The sequence below is a fragment of the Gopherus flavomarginatus genome, chromosome 16 (genome assembly GCF_025201925.1).
Source record: "Gopherus flavomarginatus isolate rGopFla2 chromosome 16, rGopFla2.mat.asm, whole genome shotgun sequence".
In the NCBI taxonomy this organism is placed as follows: domain Eukaryota; kingdom Metazoa; phylum Chordata; order Testudines; family Testudinidae; genus Gopherus; species Gopherus flavomarginatus.
The window spans coordinates 17,025,891-17,051,571 of NC_066632.1; the positions used below are offsets into that span (position 1 = coordinate 17,025,891).

Sequence of the window (25,681 nt, forward strand, 5' to 3'; positions counted from 1 at the left end):
GTTCACTGAAATTTATAAGGAAAGTGAGCTTTCCTTTTTCAAGCTCTTGTTGGACTCAGCCAACACATTAAGGCACTAGAGGTGCTCAGCAGATTGCCCTATGGGTGTGGGGGGGGGCAACTGAATTTCACTTGTCTGCATCCTTATTTGTCTGCCCTCTATTGTTATATCTCCCTGGCTTGTAACAGCTCACAGAAATCCTATATGATGAGTTATGGCAGGAATGGAAGAATCCTGTATTCATTTGAAACTACAGGTGGCGGCGGCGAAGAAGAGAGGATGGGTGGGGGATTGAAAGAGGCAGCATGTAGTAATTCCAATTAGAATTTAACTAAAGCACCATGAAACCCACCCCCAACCCCGACTAGATATCTTTAATGAACCAAAGTGAACCTCAGTTTTACATTTAAATGGAAAGACAGCACTCCAGCAGCACCCTGCTGGGGGCCCAGCCTGGTGCTAAAGAGAACCACCTCCTGAATCGCTAAATAACCTGTAACACTTTTTGCAATGCCTGGGTTTTTCTTGGAGGCCTTTCCTCTCCCATCAAAATCCTGCTCAACCCATTCTAACATCTGGGGATAGCTCAGTGGTTTGAGCGTTGGTCTGCTAAACCCAGGGTTGTGAGTTCAATCCTTGAGGAGGCCACTTAGGGATCTGCGGCAAAAATCAGTACATGGTCCCACTAGTGAAGGCAGGGGGCTTGACTCAATGACCTTTCGGGGTCCTTTCCAGTTCTACGAGATAGGTATCTCTCTGTCTCTCTCTCTATATATATTAACAACATCTGAGAAGGTCACAGCCCAAAGTATGATGGCTGAAGGTCACTGACACAGTTCAATGTTTAGCATAGGAGGAAAAAATTAAAAGCACATTCTGAAAACAGCACTTCATCCAACAGCCAGGAGTCATTCATTAAATAACATATCTAAAACACAAAGGTAAGGAAAAGCAAAAAGAATTCATGCTAAATATTTAAGACAGACAAAATATATATTTGTCCTTCACACAAAAAATGAATACCCATCTTCCTGTACATTATTATCCTATAATAAAGCTTGTTAGAGATTGTAGAGAAAATATTCTTGATCGAAGGCTCTATGAGGGAGACTAGGCTACACCATCATCAGCATAAATAATCTTACAAGGGTTTAAAACATGCCCACAGCTAGGAGGGACAAGGCCCTGTCTATGCCTCAGGGACCAGTCTGAGCACTCCGCTTGAGACTTTCCACTCGCCCAATCTGGGTAGAACCACTCACGCAGTCATAGGAACTTTATGTCCTTTTCAGCTGTGCCTCCACTGGGGCATATTCCTGAAGAGCTGTCATTAAGGCAGGGAAAGCACTTTGGGAAGGGTGCTTGCCATCTGATCACTTGCTGGGGGCTAGCATACATGTACATGTTTAGTGTTGTAATGCGAGCCTGGCTATTCTGGAGATGCTGGCTCTTTCCAGAGTCTGACTGTCACCAGATTCTAACTACACCTCTACCTCGATATAAAGTGACCCGATATAAAGCGGTAAAGCACTGCTTCGGGGGGGCAGGGCTGCGCACTCCGGTGGATCAAAGCAAGTTTGATATAATGTGGTTTCACCTATAATGCGATAAGATTTTTTGGTTTCTGAGGACAGTGTTATATCGAGGTAGAGGTGTCTTTGTATTTTAACATCTAATAAACTACTCAAGGGGACAACTTAAAAGTGTTTGGCTAGTAAACAATACTCAGCAGCCATCCTCCTTGACCTCAGTTTATCTCCTTTTACCGGATACTACACAGGCAGTCATGCACTTCCAATCCTTTCCTGAAGAACTTCCCAACATGCCCGCCAATAGCACACAGAACTTTAAATCCAAACAGAATCAGGAAGCCTGATCTGCTCTTGGGGAGGTGGTGATTTATGCTCTTACTATGAAATCACAAACCAAATGTCCTGCCAAAGGGAGCAAACAGCCCCTTTTCTAGATGGAGCTTGTCAACTGTTCCCTGATTTCAGGACAGGCTGGACTTCTGGGCTGAAATGGGATGGGATGAATCTTAACAGGGCACAGCACTGCCAGTTAGAATCTGATTCCTAACTTTGAGCCCTACAACAGTTGGTTTCCCCATGGATGGGGATTTAAGCTCCCAGAAGAAAAGCTTATCAAGTTATCAAGTTATTCCTCAGAGATGAAGTACGTTAATTGATGACCTGTCTGTGCTCCAAGCCCGATGCCAACTCACCAACAGTATTTGCAAAGCTCAGAAGATTGTGGAACAATCATATTCCAACCAGGCATCCACTGCCCTTAATTTGTTACTAATTTTAGATGCATGGATGTTAAGAACTCAGGGGGAAAATTTCAGCACTCACCAGTTGAGTAGGGGTCGGGCTTATGGTGCCGTGGTGATGGGTGGTGCTGGATGACTTGCTGAGGTTTAGCTGACTGCGGCTGCGGGGGTGGATGCTGCTGTGGAGGTGGCTGAGGCTGAGGGATATGAGGAGGAAATTGCATGGGCTGCATGTGCATCGGCCTCTGCTGCTGCTGCTGCAGCTGTTGTACTGAGGGATGAGCAGGAGGCTGAAGGGATGGTTGAGGCTGCGACTGGACCTTCACTGAAGGGAGGAGAGGAGTCTGCGGCTGCACTTTCTGCAGCTGTTGAAGGTAGAGCTGCATCTGGCTGGTGCTCAGAGGCAGGCTGTGATGAGGCGTGGAAGGCTCCTCATCCTCCAGGAGGACCTGGGGAGGCTGAGGCAAAGGCGGTTGGGGGAGCATGGGCTGCTGGCTTATGGCTGGTGACGTTGCTGGAGGACGTGAAGGCTTAGGGGGTAGTGCTGCGGCTCGATTACTGGGTCTCGATGGCTGCTGAGGCAGAGCGTTGTGCAAAGCTGGGGAAGAAGAGCAGGAATACATGGCATCACATACAACAGAAGCAAGACAGCACAACTCCCCACAGCAAAACTGCACAAGTTATTCTGCTTATTAGACTGTCCACGCCAAACAGAGGAAAAAGCTGTGCCATTACATCACACAGAATACGCATGGAATATAAAAAAGATCTCATGGCATCTAACTCCATTTCTTAATCATGTGACCATACGTCCTTCTCTAACACATCAAGTTATCCCCAGACTTGCACAGCCTGGGACCATGTGGTGCCAGTTAGGGAACCCAGGGCTGTAGAACAAACAATGACTTACTGTAACCATGTTTCTCTGAGATGCGATGCAGATGCATATTCCACTTAGGTGTGTATATGTGCCCAGAGCACTGGAGCTGGAGAAATTTGCCGAACAGTACCCGTAGAGGGGCAGTGCTCATGCCTATATGAGGTGGCACCACCCCAACCATCCCTCAGTTCCTTTGCATTGAATGCCCAGACAGCAGGCATGCAAAGTGGACAGACAGCGGGTCGCAGAATACACACCTGCATCACAACTTGAAAAACCACAAGTACAGTAAATAACAATTTCTTCTTCTTCAAATAGATGCAGCTGTGTATTCTATTTTCCACTTAGGTGAATTACAAGTAGTACCACCCTCCTGGAGGCGGGGCTCAGAGTCTATCTAAACAAGGATTGCTGGGCAGCTCTACCAAAGCTTGCTTCTGCCCTGGAAGATGTGGTGATGGCGTAATGGTTCGTGAATGTATGTATCAATGACCACTCAGCAGCCCTGAAAACATTCAGTATGGAAAGATTACTAAGGAACACTCTGGACATTGCTTGCATCCTCGTACGAGCTCACATGCACTGAGGAGTGTAGCCAAGGCTATATCATCTGCTGTCAACGCAGGATGTTACCCATTTGGAGATCTGTGACGAGACCAGTTGACCCGTCATGCAATCTGCATATGGCACAAACAAATGATATGAGGCACAAAACAATTTAGTTCTGTCCAGATAAAACAGCTAGATATTGCCTGACATCTAAGGTATGGAGATGCAGGTCCTCCAAAGATGAATGCGGTTTAGTAAAAAACTCCAGTAAATACATCACCAGGTTCCAATGAAACAGAAACCACTTCAGACAAAAATGTGGGGTGTGGTTGTAAAGTTACCTTGTCTTCACAGGACTGTATATAAGGAGGTTCTGCCATTGGAGCTTGCAACTCTCACAGTCTCCTTGCTGATCTTATTGCTACCAGGGAACCGGTTTTCTGACACAAGAGCAAAAAGGGACAAGATAATAGGGGCTACAATGGATGACCCATCAGAGTTGCAAGGACTGTGTTTAGGTCCGACAAGGGAACTGGCTCTAATGGAAAATATAGACAAAAGCCCTCTTAAGAATCGAATTACCATGGCACTGGAGAAGACTGACTTTCCCTGAACAGGGGGATGAAATGCCAGTATCGCTGCCAGATGCACTTTCAATGGACTAAGCCAGTGGTCTTCAACCTATTTATCATTGTGGGCCACATACGCAGGTCTCTGTGTGTTATGTGGGCTGCATCCACGCAATATATATTTTACTTGTATGGCCCTGAGGATGTGTCATGGGCTACAACTGTGTGCTGATTGGGGCACAAGTGGCCTGCGGGTTGAGAACTACTGGACTAAGTGCAAGCCCCCACGTCTGAAGGTGTAGCAGGTACTCCTAGATGTCATGGGGAGAAATCAGTTTCGACTGGATTCCACGAGCTAATGACCATACCAAAAAAAGTTTACATTTTGCTGAGTAGGCCATTCTGGTAGAGGACTTTCTACTGATGAGCAGCACTTGTTCGATAGAGCAGTGTTCAGTGGCTTTCTCCTCATTCAGGCATGCAGAAGCCATGCTGTGAGATGCAGAGAGCCGAGCACATGATGCAAGATGCATCTGTGATTCTGATTTAGCAAGTTGTGATGGAGAGGAAGCCTCATGGGAGGCTGAACAGACAGCATGAGACAGTCAGAGAAGCAGCTTTGTCTTGGCCACAACGTGTCACCAAGAATGATCTTGGCCTGAGCCACCTTGAGCTAGAGGATGACCTGAGGGTGATCAGGATCACAACCACAGTGAGTTTGGACAGGGAGGCTTGACTGAGGCCCAGTTGAGAGCAGAATGGACGACATTTCCTCGTCCCTTCAAGTGAACAGGTCAATTATTGGGATGCCCCAAGCTGTGAAGATAACCCAGAGGACACTTGTTTTCAGCGACCATGTGTGTCTTAGTGAAAAATACCTGCTGAGATAGTCTGAACGTTATTTTGAACCCCAGGCAACTGAATGACTAGAGTAACATTATTCTCGACGCAGAACTGCCACAGCCTGATTGCCTCTAGGGAGAGCAATCTGGAGCGTGCTCCACGCTGTCTGTTTACCTAACACCTTGCGGTTATATTGTCAGTAAGTATGCGAACCACCAAGTCTCTGATACATTGCCAAAAAGCGTGACATGCATTTTAGATGGTCCAAAGTTCCAGCAAGTTGATATGGAGTGAGGCTTCCTGTGCCGATCACAGTCTCTGTACTTTCAATGACCCCAGATGCACCCTCCAATCCATCCGCGAGGCTTTGGAAACAACCGGACATGGCTGGCGAGGGCTGGACAAAGAGAACACCTTGGCAAACATTCTGTGGACACATCCACCACTGCAGAGTCTAGGACTAGTGGAGGGAGATGAACCAGTCTGTTTAGAGAATAAAGAGTAGGATGCAAGACAGTCCTGAGCCACATTTAAAGTGGATGGAGGTATAACTTTGCAAACTGGACCACCTGTGTGCAAGCAGACACATGGTCCAAATCTCAGGCATGATCTAACTGTCATGGAAGGCTGAGATTTCATACTGAAGCAAAGACGACGAATTATCTGAAAACGGTCAGTCAGCAGAAATGCTCCTGATATCGTGGAATATAATAGGGCCCCAAGTAACTCAATATTCTGAGTGGGAGCCAAGGCTGACTTTCTGCTGTTTAGGGTGAGACCCAGACAGTCAGGCAACCGCAGTGTGGTACTGACATGAGCAAGAAGTTCCTCTCTGGATCTGCCCCTCAGTAACCAGTTGTTAAGATACAGGAAGATGTGAATTCCATTCTTCCTGAGATATGCCGTAACAATTGTGCATTTAGTAAAAACCCTGGGGGCAGAAGAGAGGCCAAATGAAGCACCGTGTACTGAAACTGGCATTCTGCCATGAAGAACTGAAGGAATTTTCTGTGACTCGGTATAACTGACTCGGGGGAATTCTGCACTAAAAAAAGAGAAAGTTACTCATCTTGTGCAGTAATGTAGGCTCTTCGAGATGTGTCCCCCTATGGATGCACCACACTAGGTGTTTGGGCACCCCTGCATGCATAACCAGAGATTTATGGCAGCTGTGCTTGGCTGGATCACACATGTGCGGTCCCCATCTTGTGCTGCTTCAGGCGGTTAATTAGCGTTGTGCGATAAACTCTCCTTCAGTTCCTTCTCTACTGCAGAACCTACCAATAACTCTGAAGTAGAGGGGAGGAGCAAGGGTAGTGGAGCACTCACAGGGGGACATAGCTCGAAGAACCAACGTTACTGCACAAGGTAACTTTCTCTTCAAGTGATGTCCCTGCGGGTGCGCTCCACTCTGGGTGACTTCAGACCAGTACCCTCCAGAAGGTTTCAGGGTTGAAGTCATAGCAGACAAAAGCGCAGTGAGTCCAAACAGGTCATTGGAGGTTGCCTGTTGTTCTAAAGTGTAATGTTGAGTAAATGTATGGGCTGACACCTAGGTTGTGGTCTTAGATTTCCGCAATGGGGACATTGTTAAGAAATGCTTCAGAGTTTGATAAGGCCCTGGTGGAATGCGTGTGAATCCCCATAGGGCAGTAGTGGGCAACCTTTGGCCCGTTAGGGTAATCTGCCGGCAGGCCGCGTGACAGTTTGTTTACATTGCCTGTCCACAGGCACAGCCGCCTGCAGCTCCCAGTGGCTGCGGGAAGTGGCAGCCAGCATGTCCCTGTGGCCCATGCTGCTTCCCGCAGCTCCCATTGGCCGGGAACAGTGAGCTGCGGGCAGCTGTGCCTGTGGATGGTCAATGTAAACAAACCATCTTGAGACCTGCCAGTGGATTACCCGATGGGCCATGTGTGGCCCACAAGTTGCCCACCACTGCTGTAGGGGGTTATTGACCACATTGGGAGTAACAGTTTTATGCAATCTGAAATCCATCTGGAGAGACATTGTGTAGATATGGCGTTCCCTTTGGATCATTCAGTGATTGAGACAAACAGTTTCTGAGACATACAGAATGCTTTTGTTTGAAGTAGAAAGCAAGTGCCCTGTGTACATAGTGTGGATTGTGGTCTATTCTGGTGTGGTTTAGGATAGAATGTCAGAAGATAGATAGGCTGGTTGAGGTGGAAAGATGAGGCAATCTTGGGCAAAAACTTAGGATGTGGTCTCAAAGAAACTTTATCTTTGAAAAAGACTATCTGGCTGATCTGTCAAAAGAGCACCCAATTCTCCAACCCATATGGCAGATGTAATGGCAATGAGGAACACTACTTTCATAAAAAGATGCAACAAAGAGCATGTTACCATGGGTTCAAATGGAGGGCCAGTTAGGACTTGGAAGATAGGTTGAGTCCCATGGTGGGGTAGGTTCTTTCACTTCAGGATAGAAATTGCTGAGGCCTCTGAGGAATCTTTTGGGGAGAGGGTGAGCAAATATGGAGAATTCATCTACTTTGCTTTGGAACGCTGTGATAATGGAGAGCTGCACTCAACTGAGCTCATGGAGATGCCTGACTTCTCAATATTCCAATAGTCCAATATTCAGGGTAAAGAGGCTGACACAGCCGGAATTCATTTTTGTTGGCACATGCCTCAAATTGTTTCCATTCATGGAGATAGTTGGTGTGGCTGGTTGTTCTGCGACTGTTTTGTACTTCATTGGAACATGTTATTTCAGGTCGCTTGAGCCATGGAGTAGCCATGCTTAGAGATGGAGTCTTTCGGGATCTGGATGAAGAACGTGACCTGCATCCTGAGATAGGAGACGAGGTAGAAGCGGAAAAGTCCGTGGTGGGCATACTGATAATTTGAGACGGTAAGGATACCAAGTCTGGCAAGGCCACATGAGGGCTATCAGAATTACCCTGGAGTTGTCCTGCCTAATCTTGTGGATCACCAAGGCCAAAAGGGAGGTTGGGGGAAACACGTAAAGGAGAGGAGTGTTCCACTTCATGAGGAAGGCATCGCCCAGAAAGTGGTAACTGAGCCTCCTCCCAGAGCAGAAATGTGGGCATTTGGTGTTTTGTATGGTTGTGAAAAAGTCTATTGTCAGGAATCCCCAATATCTGAAGATGTCCCAGAGCGTGTGTGTTGAGTTTCCACTCATGGTCCTAGGAGAAATTCCCGCTTAATGGATCTGCCGTGGTGTTCTGGCAACCAGGTAGGTATTGTGCTATAATGTGGATATAGTGTCTCATGCATAATTGCCAGAGTCTGAGGGCTTCTACACAGAGATAGTGTGATAGTACTCCCCCTTGTCTGTTTATACAAAACATGCAAGCTACATTGTCCATGAAGATTTGTATAGTCTTGCTTTCCATTATCAGTAAGAAGTGGGAGCAAGTGTTGTGAACAGCTCTTAGTTCTAAAAAGAACAGGAGTACTTGTGGCACCTTAGAGACTAACAAATTTATTTGAGCATAAACTTTCGTGGGCTACAGCCCACTTCTTTGGATGTGGGCTGTAGCCCAAGAAAGCTTATGGTCAAATAAATTTGTTAGTCTCCAAGGTGCCACAAGTACTCTTGTTCTTTTTGCAGATACAGACTAATATGGCTGCTACTCTGAAACCTGTCTTAGTTCTAAGATATTTATGTGCAGAAGAGCTTCCGCTGGGGACCAGCAGCCCTGGATAGTCCACAGACGTAGATGTGCTCCCCAACCCAGAAATGATGCATCTGTTGTGATGGTCATCATTGGGAGAGTTTGCGTGAAAGGCACTCCTACGCAGATGTTGTCTGGTTGAGTCCAACCAGGGAAGATACTCCTTTACCTTGTTTGCTATTGTGAGGTGCTTTTTTATATTGTGCCTGTGTGGGACATAAACTGAGTGGAGGCAGGCTTGAAGGCATTTCATATGGAATTGTGCATGTTCTGGAAGCCATGTAGGCATGTTCTGGTGGTGACTTGTGGGCTGATTTGTACTGTAGCAATCAGGTTGGTCAATGTGAGGAAACGTTGTTGTGGTAGAGAAGCCATTGCCTTGAGAGAGTTGAGGAAGACTCCAATGAACTCCATTTGTTGCACAAGTATTAGTGTGGACTTTTGGCATTTATTTAGACCAAGGGTGGGCAAACTTTTTGGCCCAAGGGCCACATCTGGGTGGCGAAATTGCATGCAGGGCCAAAAATGTAGGGCTGGGGCGGGGGTTGGATTGTCGGAGGGAGTGTGGTGTCTGGGAAGGGGTGCGGTGTGCAGGAAGAGGCTCAGGGCAAGGGGTTGGGGCAGAGGAGGTGTGTGGGGTTTATGAGGGGGCTCAGGGAAGGGGGTTGGGGTACAGGAGTGGGGTAAAGTGAAGGAAGGGGTGTGGAGTGCAGGTGGCTCTCAGGTGCGCATGACAGCCCTAGTGGAAAAGGTTTTTTGAGGGGGAAAGGCTGAGGGGTGGAATTTGTAAGGGAGTTGGGGAACTTTCCCCATGCAGATCCTGGCTGACCCCAAGCCTCTCCCATTCAGTCAGGCACATCTGCCCCTGTCCCCATATCTCCCATCCCCAGGGGTCTCTACAGCCTCCTTCCCCATCCCCATGTGTCCCTGCAGTCCCCCTCCCCCATCCCCAGTCTCAGTGCTGTCACCCCACTAGCTCCTAAGCCCATGCCCCAGTCTCTCCTCTCATTAGCCATTCTGAACCCATGTCTGTTACCCCCCAGCAGCCCCATGTGCCCCACTCTGTTCTAACCTGGCTCCACAGGCACGGTGCTGTGATGACCTTTTACTCCCGAGGGAAGTCTGCAGCACTAGGCACACACACAATCCCCCGCCCCCAATACGTTCTGCCCCAGAAGTGCTGCAATTCTCCCTTTTGCCCACCAGAGGCCACTGTGGCACCAGAACAGCCAGCTGCATTCATGCTGCTGGCTCTTCTGGTGCCACAGCGGCCTCTGGTGGGCGAAAGGTGCAACTGCAGCACTACTGGGGCAAAAATGTAGTTTCTGCTGAAAAAAAATTCTGCAGGACACATGAATTCTGCATGACCATAGATGAACAGAATTCCCCAAGAGTAAATAACTGCCATGTGAACGTAGGTGTCCTGAAGATCCAGAGCATGCAGGGAAGACAGTCTACAGAGTGACCATTCAGAACACCATGTACCTGATATATTTGTTGAGGCCTTACCTCTCCTTTGGATACTAGGAAGTACTGGGAGTAGAAGCTATGCCCTGTGTTCCAGTGGAACCTTCTCCACTGCTCCCAAAGGCAGCAAAAAGTAGACCTCCTCGAGGAGCAGTATCTCATGAGAGGGTCCCTGAAGAGGGACAGGGAGGGAGGGTTGGGAGATGGCGTAGAGAGGAACTGGATGGTATAACCCAATTTGACAGTGCTTAGGACCCTGCTCTCAGAAGCGACTGAATCCCAGTCATTATGAAAGAGAGCCAGCCTGTCCCCAAAGGAGGGAGATGAGGAGGAAGGCGCAATGACTAGGACAGTGTTTTGGAGCAAAGAGTCAAATGGGCACTTGGAAAGGCATGTGGACTAGCCGAACCCCAAGACCAACAGCTTCCTCCTGTGGGATCTATCCCTCTTTCTGGTGTAGTCCTGTGCCTCAGGGCATGTCTACACTTACCTCTGGAGCGATCGATCCAGTGGGGGTCAATTTATCGCGTCTAGTGAAGACGCAATAAATCGACCACCGAGCACTTGCCTGTCGACTCTGGAGTGAGAAGCGTAGGCAGAGTCAACGGGGGAGCGTCAGCAGTGAACCCACCACAGTGAAGACACCCTAAGTAGATTTAAGTACGTTGACTTCAGCTACGTTATTCACGTAACTGAAGTTGCATAACTTACACCGATCCCCTTCCCAATGTAGACCAGGCCTCAGAGGAGGGAAAGGCTGGCCAAATGTGCACTGCAGATAATACTGCTGCTGCTGGATGCCACAGTAGCGCCTCTGCATCCCGAAGGACTGCAGGGTAGCCCTGGAATTCTTAAAAGAGCGCAGCGTCTCCTCAGTTTTGTCTGAGAACAGTGTTCAGCTGTCAAAGGCCAAAGAAAGCCAGGAACCCCATCTCATGGTGACCACATAGGCCACCCACCCTGGCTGAGGTGTCCATGATATCGCATGTGGATTACAAAAGGCATCTTAGCCACCAAGCAGCCCTCAGTGACAAATGTCAGACAATTCCTCCTGACATAGCTATCCAGTTAACAAAACTTTACTTGGACAGCAAGGCTTGCTGATTGGCAATTCACATCTGTAAAGAGGAGGTGGTATAAATCTTCCTGCCCATGAAGTCCAATAGTTTAGAGTCCCTAATCTGTTGTTCACCACAGTTACAACTAGTGAATTTGGGGCCAGATGGGTGTTAAATCCCTCAAATCCCAGCATGGGAATGAAATAGTGATTTTCTATGTGCTTAGCTATAGGTGGTGTCAAAGCCAGAGTGCACCAGAGGGCCTTAGCAAGTTCAAGGAGCACACTGCTAACAGAGAGGGTGACTCTCCCAGGAGCATAGAGCTGTAAAATGTCCATCAATTTGTAGGGGTTCTCTTAAAAGAACTCTGCTTGGATACCAAGAAAAGCAGCTACATACTGCAAAAGGTCTTGGTACACCTTAAAATCCAGTACCAAAGGGGAGGATGAGCCATGCAGCACAGCATCATTTGGGGATGAAGATGAGGCCCTTAACTGAGTCAAAGCCAGATCCTGTTCCAGGGATGACGGACCCAGATGGGTCAACTCTGGACGTGCCACAGAGAGGACTGCCAGTGCCACAGACTTGGCCGGCAATCTTGCCTTTGAGCAACATGAAGAGTAGGATCTCTGCGATCGAGGAGTGTCCCAGATTCCATTGACATGGATAAGGCATTGGTTACCAACAGGTGCAGGGCCAGGGACCGCTGTCCTGAGCATGAGATGTGCGCCAATCCTGTTACATGTAACAGTCCATCAGTGGCCCTCAATGCTGGTTGGGCAATGGAGTGTGAGAGGATGACAATGCCAACTCAGAGGAGCCTCAGGATTCCGGAGATAAGTGCAGAGCAAAACCGAAGGGAGCAAGTAGATGTTTGACTCGTCTATTGTCCAGAATGAGGCAGGAAACAGTGCTGCCAATGGAAGCAGTACCATTGGTACCAAGTATGCCAGTGCTTGACGCAGTGTCAGTACCGAAGTGAACAGTGGTACCAGAGCGTCTGATGGCACCATCAAGAATGGTGAAAGCCACCATGGAAACATGTGCTGTGCCAACTGCAGCAGTGCCGAGGTTCCTGCTACCTGGGTCCCATGTATCAATCACAGTACCAGCCCTATTTCCACAATTTGTGGAAGGGGAACATTGGGATGCAGTGCCAAATGACCCGAGGATTCAGTGGCTTGTTCAATAGAAGGGGCTATAGTTGACAGAGACTTGGCCAAGTCCTGGACCAAAGGAGAGGTTGGGACTGAAAGGCAGAAGGAGGTCTGTAACTACTTGGTATGCTGCAGACGCAGAAACAGTCGGTACTGACATCTTCCTCATCAGTACCAGACTCAATGGATGTCCAGAGGCTGGAACCAAAGTCAATGGTAGATGGTTTCTCACCTCCCTATTAGGTTCCGGGGAAGGGTTAGAAGCACCAGCCCCATGCTGTTCCATGCTCTTCCTGCGGGAGGTGGAAGAGTCACCCCAAAACCTGGAGCAGACCCTACTTGCAGATGTGATCGCAGAGCCATTGGCCATTATCTCTGAAAACTCATGGCGATCAGGGGAGGTCTCAAGATGACTGGAAAAAGGCTAATGTAGTGCCCATCTTTTAAAAAGAGGAGGAGGAGGATCCGGGGAACTACAGGCCAGTCAGCCTCACCTCAGTCCCTGGAAAAATCATGGAGCAGGTCCTCAAGGAATCAGTTTTAAAGCACTTCAAGGAGAGGAAAATGCTCAGGAACAGTCAGCATGAATTCACCAAGGGCAAGTCATGCCTGACTAACCTAAATGCCTTCTATGAAGATATAACTGGCTCTGTGGATAAGGGGAAAGCAGTGAACGTGTTATTCCTTGACTTTAGCAAAGCTTTTGACATGATCTCCAACAGTATTCTTGCCAGCAAGTTAAAGAAGTATGGGCTGGATGAATGGACTATAAGGTGGATAAAAAGCTGGCTAGATCGTCGGACTCAACGGGTAGTCATCAATGGCTTCATGTCTAATTGGCAGCCGATAATCAAGCAGAGTGCCCCAAAAGTCAGCCCTGGGGCCAGTTTGGTTCAATATCTTTATTAATGATCTGGAGGATGGCATGGATTGCACCCCCCACAAGTTTTCATATGACACTAAATTGGGAGGAGTGGTAGATGCGCTGGAGGATAGGGATAGGATACCGAGGGACCTAGACAATTAGAGGATTGGGCCAAAAGAAATCTGATGAGGTTCAACAAGGACAAGTGCTGAGTCCTGCACTTAGGAAAGAAGAATCTCATGCACTGCTACAGACTAGGGACCAAGTGGCTAAACAGAAGTTCTGCAGAAAAGGATCTAGGGGTTATGGTGGATGAGAAGCTGTATGAGTCAACAATGTGCCCTTGTTGCCAAGAAGGCTAACAGCATTTTGACCTGTATAAGTAGGAGCACTGCCACTAGATCGAGGGATGTAATCATTCCCCTCTATTGGCCATTGGTGAGGCCTCATCTGGAGTACTGTGTCCAGTTTTGGACCCCACACTACAAGGAGGATGTGGAAAAATTGGAAAGTGTCCAGTGGAGGGCAACAAAAATGATTAGTGGGCTGGAGCACATGACTTATGAGGAGAGGCTGAGGGAGCTGGGATTATTTAGTCTGCAGAGAAGAAGAACGAGGAGGGATTTGATAGCTACTTTCAACTACCTGAAAGGGGGCTCCAAAGAGGATGGATCTAGACCGGGGTCTGCAACCTTTCAGAAGTGGTGTGCCGAGTCTTCATTTATTCACTCTAATTTAAGGTTTCGCGTGCCAGTAATACATTTTAACGTTTTTAGGTCTCTTTCTATAAGTCTATAATATATAACTAACTATTGTTGTATGTAAAGTAAATAAGGTTTTTAAAATGTTTAAGAAGCTTCATTTAAAAGTAAATTAAAATGCAGAGGCCCTCGGACCAGTGGCCAGGACCCAAGCAGTGTGAGTGCCACTGAAAATCAGCTTGCATGCCGCCTTCAGCACCCGTGCCATAGGTTGCCTACCCCTGATCTAGACTGTTCTCAGTGATAGCAGAAGACAGAACAAGGAGTAATGGTCTCAAGTTGCAGTGGAGGAAGTTTAGGTTGGATATTAGGAAAAACATTTTCACTAGAAGGGTGATGAAGCTCTGGAATGGGTTACCTAGAGAGGTGGTGGAATCTCCTTCCTTAGAGGATTTTAAGATCAGGCTTGACAAAGCCCTGTCTGGGACGATTTAGTTGGGAATTGGTCCTGCTTTGAGCAGGGGGTTGGACTAGATGACCTCCTGAGGTCCCTTCCAACCCTGATATTCTATGATTGGTCTTATGCGACCTTTTCCTCGGCACAGTCAACAGGGAACAGCCCCTACTGAAGTACCTGCTCCAGAACGTGAAGTGGTAGTGCTGTTGGAGCCCAAGGGCAACCACTGACCCACTGAGGGCCTTGGGACCAAAGCAGGCCACATGGCCTGTTCGAGCAGGTGCTGCTGTAGGCAAAGGTTTGAAGTCACTTGAGTCAGTTTCTTAAACTGATCAGCAGACTGTGCAATGCTTCTTGACATGGGCCTTGCTACTGGGGATTGCTTCCCCACACAAAAAACAAATGTTTAAACCCCAGAAGGGCATCACTGGGGAAACAGACTGGTAACACAAACTGCTCTAACATTAAGGGTACTGCTAACTATATATAAGAGAAAAAACTAAATTAATTGAGAGGTTGAGACCACACAAAGCTCCGATGTCAGTCATGAGCAGGAAGAAGGAACTGAGGAGGGTCAGGACAGCACTGCCTCATGTAGCCAGGAGGACTATAGCCACGAGGCGCGAGTGCTACATCTCTACAGGTACTGCTGGGCAAATTTCTCCTGTTCTGGTGTGCTGAGGAGACACACACCTACGTGGAATACATGGCTGCATCTACTCCAAGAAGAAGAAAGGGCGACAGCTTTAGACACACAGCATTGCCCATTAAATGCTTACCTGGAGGAGGGACTACTGCATGTTGGTTCAAGTGAGGAGGAGTGCTATGCTCAGGTTGCTGGGGAAGATGGGGTGGCATCTCTGGCTGAGGAAGATGCATGATGGGCTGGGTGAAATGTGTGATAGTGTCGAACATGTTCCCTGGGAGCGGATGCTCCATGATGGGGACCTGTGCAGGCACGAAAGGAGGGGGAGAGGACTTCATTGGAGGCGGTGCTTGTTGAGGGACAGGCTGTGGAGGCAGTGGTTGCATCTGCTGCTGCTGCTGCTGCACCTGCTGATGGTGGTGGTGGTGATGCTAGGGAAGACAAAAACTCATGAGATCAGCAGAACACCTTCTCACTTAAGCTTCCAGCCTTGTGTTATCTGGTATGCAGGGAGGCAGCTCAGAACAATTCCAGACATCAATAACGGAGGGACTGAGCCTGTGGTTGACTATAAGCTCCTGATCTAAAAGGGAGATCTAAATAAGAGTATTGTTCTCCTAACAGTCTGTGTGCCCGGCCCAGCCCAACCTCTATGATGGTTTGGTGGTCAATGTATACTGAGGACTCTAATTCATAAGAATTCTCTTATGGCTCCAGGAGGGAGGCTTCTCCCAAACTCACCTTTTTTTGCTCTCGCCCAGAGTGCCCTTTCTTCTTCAATTTTGGTGCCATTTCTGTGGAGAAAGGAAGAAGGGATAATAAAAGGGTTAGCATCCAAATGCTGCTCTTCCAGGAATCACTGACACAAATATGGGAGCAACTAATATTACTGATCTCGGTTACAAGTACAACACTTAAATCACAGGAAGAGTAGCGAAGTTTTGGTGCTCACTGCAAACAGCTCCCTGAAGCACTCGTGAAGAACACATTTTCAGACACAAGAACAGGCAGCTTTTCCCTGATTTTAACTTTGAAACTTACTACAGATTCCTGAGGAAAGAAATTCGGTTTCCTTGGCTACATTTTTGTTCTTTCACAAAACCAGGAAGGATCAGAACTTTCAAAACATCAACTACAATGATTTACAAAGAAATTTCTTCAAGACTTTGACCAACACTAATTCTTCAGCCACAAGCCTTTGAGACACCAAAGTGACAGACTGTAAGAATTGGTTAGCCCTTGCCTATATTAGAGTTTCTTGGAAATCTCTCACCAGTGCAGTGCCACTGGTGGTAACCAAAGTGGGAGTTAGTGTGGATACGACTCAGGGCGCTGCCAGAATTTGTGTCATGGTGTCTTCTACACCCATTCTGACCAGTGTTAGATAATAGTGGTAAAAATGCCAGTGGTCTACTGAAAATACTTCCATTGCTACCATTGGTGGAGCTGGAACGATGGAAAAATCTCTCAAATAGCCTATTGGAGATACAACCTGACAGGGCTGCAGAGAGCTGGCTGTGAAGCAAGTGTTTTCACAGCCCATTAGTTAGCTCAAGAGCACTTATTTGAATATTACAATGTCCATGATGGAGAAGAGGAAATAAATAGACAGCGGCCACGATAGAACAGATGCTACACAGAAAGCCATCCTTCCTCACACTGGAGAATTGTTAAGAGTTTGCATCCAAGGGCCTCTTGCTGTTTAAGCAAGAAGAGGATTTAAACTCACCACTTTCTATCAGAGGTCACACTGGGAGTCAACAGAAGAAACTTTCTTCTCCATCCTAAAACAAAACTGTCTGAGACTTTCAGCAGCTTTCACTACCAGTCATCCTCTCTCCATTGGTGAAAATTTGTTATATATTAGAGCTTCCCAAGACTTCCTTTACAGCTTACTTCAGAGTTTATTAAATCAACAAAAATGAAAGGCACAGTATTGACCATCTGGCTTAAATTTCCTCCTCTGCAGAATTCCAGCCAAACACCTGAATCAATCCCCTTGCTTGAACATGCTCTACTTCATCATTATTTGGCATGACCAGTGGTGTGGTGTTAAGACTCAAGCACTACCCCTGAACATGGGTTTAAAACAGCCTTGGCAAAATTCTAGTGGCCCATTCATGCCGCAGGTTTTTTTTTTTTTTTTTTAAATCGGTAAGTCAAGTATTCCTATTTTCACCACCGTGAATCCTCATGGGAGGGGACAGGCAAATATGGTAGAATTTGTACTTAGGCTGGTAAATTGAAGTCAGACTAGATAATCACTTTTGTACCTTCCGGCCTTGGAATCTATGAAATTTTCATAATTATGCAAGGCCAATACAAAGTCAAACCATTTTGTAGCAAAATTTAAGATGATCTAATAAGTATTCAGACCCACTTCCAACGTATATCATGCTTCCTTCATACGTGTCTCTCATTACGAGTTTCCCTGCGGTATAAGGTAAACATAGCATAATTAAAGTATTCCTGTAGGTCCCTTCAGCCACCAGGGTCTATCATTACAGGGATTCCCTAAGCGATATCATTTTACCAGAGCAAGACCTCAAGTGTGTCAGTAGACTCCCAGTCAACTGTTCACATTTTCCATGGTTCAGGCTGTTTTTGTGACCACTAGGAACAGCCCAAGCTCAGCTGCAGGTCAGAACATGTCCAAGAGTAAATGGACGGTGGATAGCAGAGCTCCATCATTACAGTAGGGAGATGAAGCAACACCACCACTGGTTGGGGCCACTAGTCGTTTGAGGACTACTGTACAAATCTGACACTTTGCCAGTCTAACTTGGTAAGAATAATTACTTAACTAGGCCTTGACCTAGCAGAAGACATTTCAAAGAGCCAATGAAACCTCAGTAAGTTATATGCATTAAGGCTCATGTGCTAAACATCCATACAGAAGTGGATGGAACAAAAAATAAATAATCCTTTGCACTTTTCCTACGAGGCTCTCCAACCGTTTTACAAATGGGGCCAAGTATCATCATTCCCATTTTACAGATGGGGAATCTAAAACATGGAGGTTTAATGTCTCTCTTGAAACTCTATATGGTAGAGCTGGAAACTGGATGCCAGTCCAGTGCATTTTCCACTGGACTACAATTGAAAAAATGATTATGGTTAATCTGCTTGCAAACTTGTTTAAAAGAGTAAATTTTGACTTAAATATACAAAGCCATCTTAACCAGCCACTTTGACATTACTTTGCACAAAGGAGAGAGAGAATGATTGATGTTTTCTGCTATTAAGTGACTTGCCCCACATAGACTTTCCACATCGGAGTCAAAAACCCAGGTAACAGAGAGAGAGGCTGAGAGAGAATTAATCACAGGAACACCACATCAATTAACTGAAGAATCACCACTGAGCCACTGAAAGGCAAGAAGGAAACACAGCAACATGTAGGTCTTCAGGAAAATCATGTTTTACAACTATTCACTGAGGTCTTTTCTGAGTTCCTACTCTATGACTGCGGGCAGAAAATAGAAGCCCTATACTGATCAGTAAACTAAAATCAAATTTACAGAAAAAAGTCGTCAAAGTGACAGATGTCAGTCTCTGTAACAGTTAAGTATCTAAGAGACTGGTCTCCTTTACTGTGAGCCATACACTATGTGAGGGGTGTGCAAATGTGCTTTGGAGTCTGTAACTGCCACATTCTTATTTGATGCAAGTGTAATATATATAGCAAACAAAACCTGATTCATTTTGCTATAAAACATTCTACTTGCTGATCCACTTTTACCATGACTGCATCACAAGAAGCTTCCTACCATGCATACCAAACTAGGAGGAAACTGAATAAGCAGTGTGGCTGGAAAAAAGAAGTTACTGAAGGTACCAATATTTCTGTCATGTTCCATTCAATCAGAAGAAAAAATACCCATGGGAAGAAACCAAAGGACAGGATACAAACAAATGTGGGGGGTTCCAGGAAAGGAGAAGGTTTACAAAAGGACACCACCACTTGAGGAGAAGAGAAGGAAAACTATGAAATATTTGATCTTTGCAAATCAATGGGATTTGAGAGAATTCCTCTCAATAAGTTGCAGATTTGCTGCATAAGTACACAAGGAAGTTGCACTAGTAAACATTATCAGCAAAAAGGCAGTTACGCCGGTGTCACTCCTACATGAATGGGACTGGAAATGGGAGATTATACATAGAAAGTCCTCTGTTTCAGGAGTCAGCCAAAAATGCCATGTTTAATATATAACATTTCTCATTTGTACTGTATGTTAGAGACCCCCCTAGCTTCATGGTTTCCATGCAGCTGATCAACATGTATTTCACAATAGTAAAGGTGTGAAAAAAGAGGGACTATCAGACATATTATAAGGCTGTGTGCAAGTGTCAACCCTGAAAAGCAGTTGAAAAGGTACCAAGCCCTGTAAAATTGATATGATTACTCCTGGTGTCACTCTGCCCTAGTTGCTTCTTTGTACAGGTGTTTGCTCTCACTCCTATATTTCTCAGAGGTGTGATGGCTAGCTTCTAACCAAGCTCCTCAGAGGCGGCACGTTTGCTTACTGGTGTGCATATTTCTTGTATTGATATTGTCTTTAGTTTAAACTGAATTATTGACAAACTATCACGTTTAGCCAAGATACTGGACTATGCTCTGCACTTAGGTAAGAGAAAATGGTTTGGTCTGGATTGACAAGAAGCCCCATTCACTTTATATTGCTCTGACCAAATGGTTGTGCATCTCCTGGTTTGTTTGGATCAGCAGTTCTGTTTAATATTGGAATCACACCTGTGAGTCTGTGGGACCAAAGAAGCTATGGACACAGCTCCACTCTGCTGCACTCCAGCCAGCCACAGTACACTAACCTTCTGGCCATTTAACTAACCATGAGGTTTCAGAAATGCAAGAACAGGCAAACAAAAGACACAGTTATAAAACATGGCCCAGAAAATCACTTTTTTAAGCTTAAAGCGCGGTTTTACTCTGAATAGTCACATCAGCTATTTTAGAGATAAAATTTTGCTGTTTTTTATTCTCATTAACCCTGCAGAGCCAACACAGCCAAGAGTGACTGAGCTGCTGATTCTATTCCATCTTGTGTATTTACAAAATTGCTTATTAAGTTCCAAATCAGTGTTCCACTTATAGAAGTCCATGAAAGGCACCAAGGGCTCCACGTGAACTAAATCTGGTTCACAGAACCATTTCTCTCTTCATACCACATTTCGACTACGGCTTTAGCTCTTAGAGCTCAGGTTGAGATTTCAAGGCTGGTAGTTAGAAAAAATTTCTACTTGTGTACACAGCACATCTGACACAGAAATCCTCAAGACACAATAAATATGGGATTCCACAATGCCACTCTCACAAAGTCACTTTTCAGAGTAGAAACATGAAGATCAGAGCCCAGATTCCAGTAAGTGAAGCCTCTGCTTACAATTAACTTATTCTATCAAACAGCTTTCCTCTCTGGAAGGTTCTAGGGTATCTTCCCCACTCTCACAAGTTTTTCCAATTATTAATTAGTTACTTCCCCACACTTTCACTGAGTAAGGTGAAATACTCAATACAATAGTATACAATTAGACACTTGGTAAAAATATTCTTTCCATTTTGAAATGACTTCTTAAAACTGCAATGCCATTATACAAAAGGTACATTTTCTGTAGCAAACCAAACACTTTATTTATTTTTATTTAAAAACAAAAATATAAAAAACTATACAACTTGTTTTAAAAAATATTGTGGTTACATTACTGTTAAATCAAAAAGCATGGAGATAAAAATATAAAAATAAACAGATTTGTGTAATTATTTGTAGATAAATGCTAACTGAAGTGCCTTAAAAGGAATCTGAATCAAAATGGCAATGACAGTCCATTCATTGTCAAATGCATTCTTACTTTCAAACAGTTCATACTTGTGCATCAGAGAAACTAGGATTACAGCTTTGCTAGTAACATGCAGTTATACATTCCAGTAAAAAATCAATCCCAGTCCCCAGCAATTTATAGAAAAATACAACACAACAGGAACAATCATGTGATTTGGAGAAAACATTTTAACAATGCTAAGAGACTGTAAGTAAATACTTTACAAGATAGTTTTGGTTATAAATTAAACTTCCCTTGATAGCACAGAGAACCTCCATACTACCCTGGTATTAGAGATGAGCTCAAAATGTGAATACTGTGTATAAGCAGCTCATGGTCTCCAGTCTGTGTTGTGATGCTTTCTTGGCATTTTGCTGGAAGACAATTAAATCTAATTGCTTCCCTTTCCCTGTTGTGCAGGGAGAGCAGATCAACTCATTGTGGCTTCTATGCCACTGACACAGTCAAGTACGGCAGAAGTGTTCCCTAAAAATGTGGCTAAAGAAAGTTGTTAGCAGTAGCAAGAGCACTAAAGCCCAAGCTTCAAATTGGTCTTGGATAAGATGTATATCTAGCTTTACAGAAAAAGGGATACTTATATTCTAATGTGCTGGCTTATGAGTTTATTGAATTTCTAATGGAACTATCACCTTAGTAGAAAAATGCTGATGCGACATTTGTCAAATTATTACATTAAAAAACACTAGGATTGTTGGGTTTTTTCTTCAAAACCCTAACCTTAACAGGGCAAAAGAACAGTGATTAAAAATAGTACTTAGCTTTTCTATGTATCACAGTACATAAACACACTAAGGCCCGGATCCTGCAGTCAGTTATGCAAGTAAATAAATAGTTTCTTAAAAGAGGATTACACTCAAGTACAGGTGCCTAGTGGACTTTGAAGCTCTGCATGGTGCTTTACAAATATTAATTAGTTCTATTTCCTCAATTCAGATGCAACCAGAATCAGCATGTTGTAAACTGACAAGGAGTGGTGTATCAAGACTGTAATTGTTCAGTGGCTCAAAACCAAAGCACTTTTCCTGACGGCTCATTAGAAAATATGGACACTATGTTTTAAAAAATGAACATCCCCAGTTAAAAGATAAAAGAATAAAGAGAAGAATATCCCATACCCAAATTCCCAACAAAAGAGTTTCTATTAAAACTCACCACATTAAAATAGAATATTAAGCCAAATGTTATACAGTTATCAGAATGGTCAGGGTGCAAATCTGATCAGTCATAGAGCCTTAACAGTTGAATTTCAATAGTCAACTCCTCAACTGCATAGTTCTATGAGTAACTACTCAAGTGGTTTGCAGGACCACAGATATGGCAGTGCTCTTCTGCAAAGCCCCTTTACTGATGCTTAGGGCCCTACCAAATTTATGGCCACAAAAAGCTTGTCATGGACCATGAAATCTGGTCTCTCCCCGTGAAATCTGATCTTCTGTGTGCTTTTACCCTATAGTATACAGATTTCATAGGGGAGACCAGCTTTCTCAAATTGGGGGTCCTGACCCAAAAGGGAGCTGCAGGGGTGGGGTGGGTCACAAGATTATTTTAGGGGACTCATAGTACTGCCACCTTTAATTCTGCATGGCCTTCAGAGCTGGGTGGCTGGAGAGCAGTGGCTGTTGGCTAGATGCCCAGCTCTGACGGCAGTGCCCTAACAAGCAGCAGCGCAAAGAAGGGTGACAATACCATAAGATGCCATCCTTACCTCTGTGCTGTTGCTGGCGGTGGCTCTACCTTCAGAGCTGGACTCCTGGCCAGAAGCTGCTGCTCTCCAGCTACCCAGCTCTGAAGGCAGCACCACCTCCAGCAGCAGCGCTGAAGTAAGGGCATCAGTACCACAATCTCCCCTACAATAATCTTGCAAGCCCCCCACCCCTTTTTGGGTCCGGATCTCTACAATTACATCATCATGAAATTTCATATTTAAATAACTAAAATAATGAAATTTATTATTTTTAAAATCCTATGATTGCGAAATTGACCAAAATGGACCATGAATTTGGTAGCTTACTGATGCTATTACGAGTGTCCTTGGTGATTAATACAAAGTTAATTCTAGATTCTACTCAGAGAAAATTAATCTCTTATTTTTTCTTCCCCCATTTGGTGTGTCACGGAGTGTGGGGGAGTACGGCCCTGCACCCCTCTTCCTGGGACCCACAGTGACTCTTAGCCAGCCACTAAGACAGAAGGTTTATTGGACAACAGGAACACAGGTTACAGCAGGGCTTGCAGGCACAGTCAGGACCCCTCCACCGAGTCCTTCTGGGCTTTCAGGGTGCTTGGATCCTAGCTAGGATACCCTGAATTCCGCCCATCCAGCCCCAAGCCCAAACTCAAACTGCTTCCCTCCTGCCACTCCCTTCCTTTTTCCCCTTCCCAGGCAAAGGTGTTGACCTTTCCCCTCCCTTACCTAGCTCAGGTTACAGGCCCTGGCATCGTCCATCCCCTAAAGTCCTCCCCTGCTCTCCCACTCTCCACACGGACAGTCCCTACTGCATCACATGGTGTTTCCCAGGGAGGAGCTACAACAGAGGTAGTGAGCACTTTGAAACATTAACTGCACAGTAAGTTAAGACTACAGAGAATCCAAGAGCCAAATCAGAATCCTATTTCAGAATCCAAGAGCCAAATCACCTCTAGGAGTTTAGCAAAGTAAGTTTATTCATATAGAGCAATATGAGGTATTGAAGGTACAACTGTACGAGGGGAATGGTGGCCTACTGAATTAGTAGGCAGGTCAGCTACTGTGTACAAGCTCTGCCAATCTGACACCTGGCATTCTGTTCACAAATCACTATGTGGGGATATGAATGCCTCCCCAGATGCACCCTATTCAAACTACAACCTGAATACAGGACACTAGGGTAGAATATCCTAGTTCATCTAAATTTCCTAGGTGCCAGATGATCAGGAACTTTGATACTACTAGGCATTAAGCCCACTAAATCCAAATTGGTAGAGGCTCCCCATCCACGTGAGAAAAAGATGAGAGGAAATTTCTGCACAGAGACCCACCCCAAATCTAGATGCCCCCATTCTCTTAAGTTTCTTAGTCACCACAGTATTGACATTGTTAAGGAGTTTGATTGTTGAGAAGGGCATGACTAAAAAGTTACCTGATGCCTGATAAAGACAAAACAGAAGCCAATTAAATTCAAATGGGTGAAGTACTGTTGAGGAGGGGAGTATTTTTCCACCTCAGATTCATAAGGAAACAGGAAACTTTATTAAGGAACAGATTACAATTTAGCAGGGTCTGAAGTTTGAAAGGTCAGCCATTTAATCCATGCATAAAAATACATATTACAAACACAGGAAAAGTATCTTTCTTTTGCACAACTCACAGCTGAATTGGAGTGGACTCAAAATGTTCAACCCAAAAGTTTACCTCTGAGCTGAGCTACAGCATAGGAAGTTTCAGAACAAAAGTAAAATTTGTGAGAAAGCTGACACAAGTCAAGCTGAAACCTTAACTTTAGTGTTTGTTACCATGGAAATAATTTTAGTAGAATGGTTTCTATATATCAACGGTCTTTGAGGCTTTTCAGGAGACATCTCAGGCTTGCTAGCTAAGGCATGAACACAAAACAATACTCAAGGTCTTCAGATGAGGCATAACATCACAATATTACTTCATTCATTAAAGCTATGAAATATGAAACAATAGCTATGAAACATGGAGACCGAGTTCACCACAAGTATTGCCTCCCACATTCCCCTCCTCCCCCCCAGTATGAAAAAAACTCAGCTCTTTGCTTCACTAAAGAGGTAAGAGGATACTCAAGCCAGAAAGACCGAGCACTGCACCTCTAAAGATAATTTCTGACTTGTTAACATATATTTGTGCGTTCTGTGAGCTCTAGACACTCTCTGCCATAAAGATGCACCACTGTGTAATACAGCCTGATCATTCATGACTGAATGATTACAATCGAAAGAACAGATATTGCTTACAAAACTATTTGTATTCTGTAGAAAAAAGATTGCTTACATGCAACCACACCTAAGGCTGAAGATACAAAAACCATAATTGAAAGAGGCAATGGAATCTATTAGAAATTTCACAGTACTAGTATAGAAAGTCAGGAGGTAAGAAAGTTACCAGCTAACATGAGGGTCGTGTTTAGTCTATATCACAAGTAGGTGTTTCCAGGATGAATTTCAATTTCATTACAATTCATAAAGATACTATCAAAACACAACTAAAATTAAACTGCACTAATCCTTTAATCCTGTACCTCTGTTTTCATAGATTATAAAACTAAGGGACCATTCTGTTCACCTGGTCCAATCTCCTGCAAAACATCCCCCAGTAATTTGTTTTGTCTACTAATATCATCTATCTTCAAGGTGTTAAATCTTCCAGGGCTGATTTTCAAAGTATAGCACTCATGATTATTAACAAGAATGCTTTATAAATTCTGTTTTAAATTCTAGATTAAGGTTTAGCAACAACAGATGGATTAAAGTGAGTGGAGCAAAATCAACCCAGAATGTAAATAGCTTTTCAGAAATCTGGACTACAGAGATGAGTCAGGCAGCTGTAAAAGAGCACTGTACTAGTGCATTAAAACTTGTCTTTAGTGACTACGGAGACTGAACAGCAGGAGACTGGAGCAGAAGTGTAATTTCAGTATAACTAGTTATATAATATGTACCTATTTTTTCTTATATATTATAGAATTAACTGGTG

The 25,681-nt window shown here is 44.9% G+C and overlaps 1 protein-coding gene and 1 long non-coding RNA gene across 12 annotated transcripts in view; both read right to left on the bottom strand.

The window, feature by feature from the left end:
• Positions 1–25,681, bottom strand: part of BRD4 (bromodomain containing 4) — a 205,781-nt gene that overhangs the window by 20,071 nt on the left and 160,029 nt on the right. For all 11 annotated transcript variants that reach the window (XM_050925774.1, XM_050925767.1, XM_050925768.1 and 8 more), the window contains 3 exons: positions 15,868–15,920; positions 15,260–15,557; positions 2,355–2,870 (listed from right to left, as the gene is read on the bottom strand). In XM_050925774.1, coding sequence (XP_050781731.1) covers positions 2,355–2,870; positions 15,260–15,557; positions 15,868–15,920 — 867 coding nt within the window. The remainder of the gene's footprint in view (positions 1–2,354; positions 2,871–15,259; positions 15,558–15,867; positions 15,921–25,681) is intronic.
• Positions 20,751–24,640, bottom strand: LOC127035760 (uncharacterized). Its single transcript, XR_007769927.1, has 2 exons — positions 23,482–24,640; positions 20,751–23,078 (listed from the first exon to the last, which is right to left on the bottom strand). It is a non-coding gene; the product is annotated as an uncharacterized LOC127035760 (long non-coding RNA).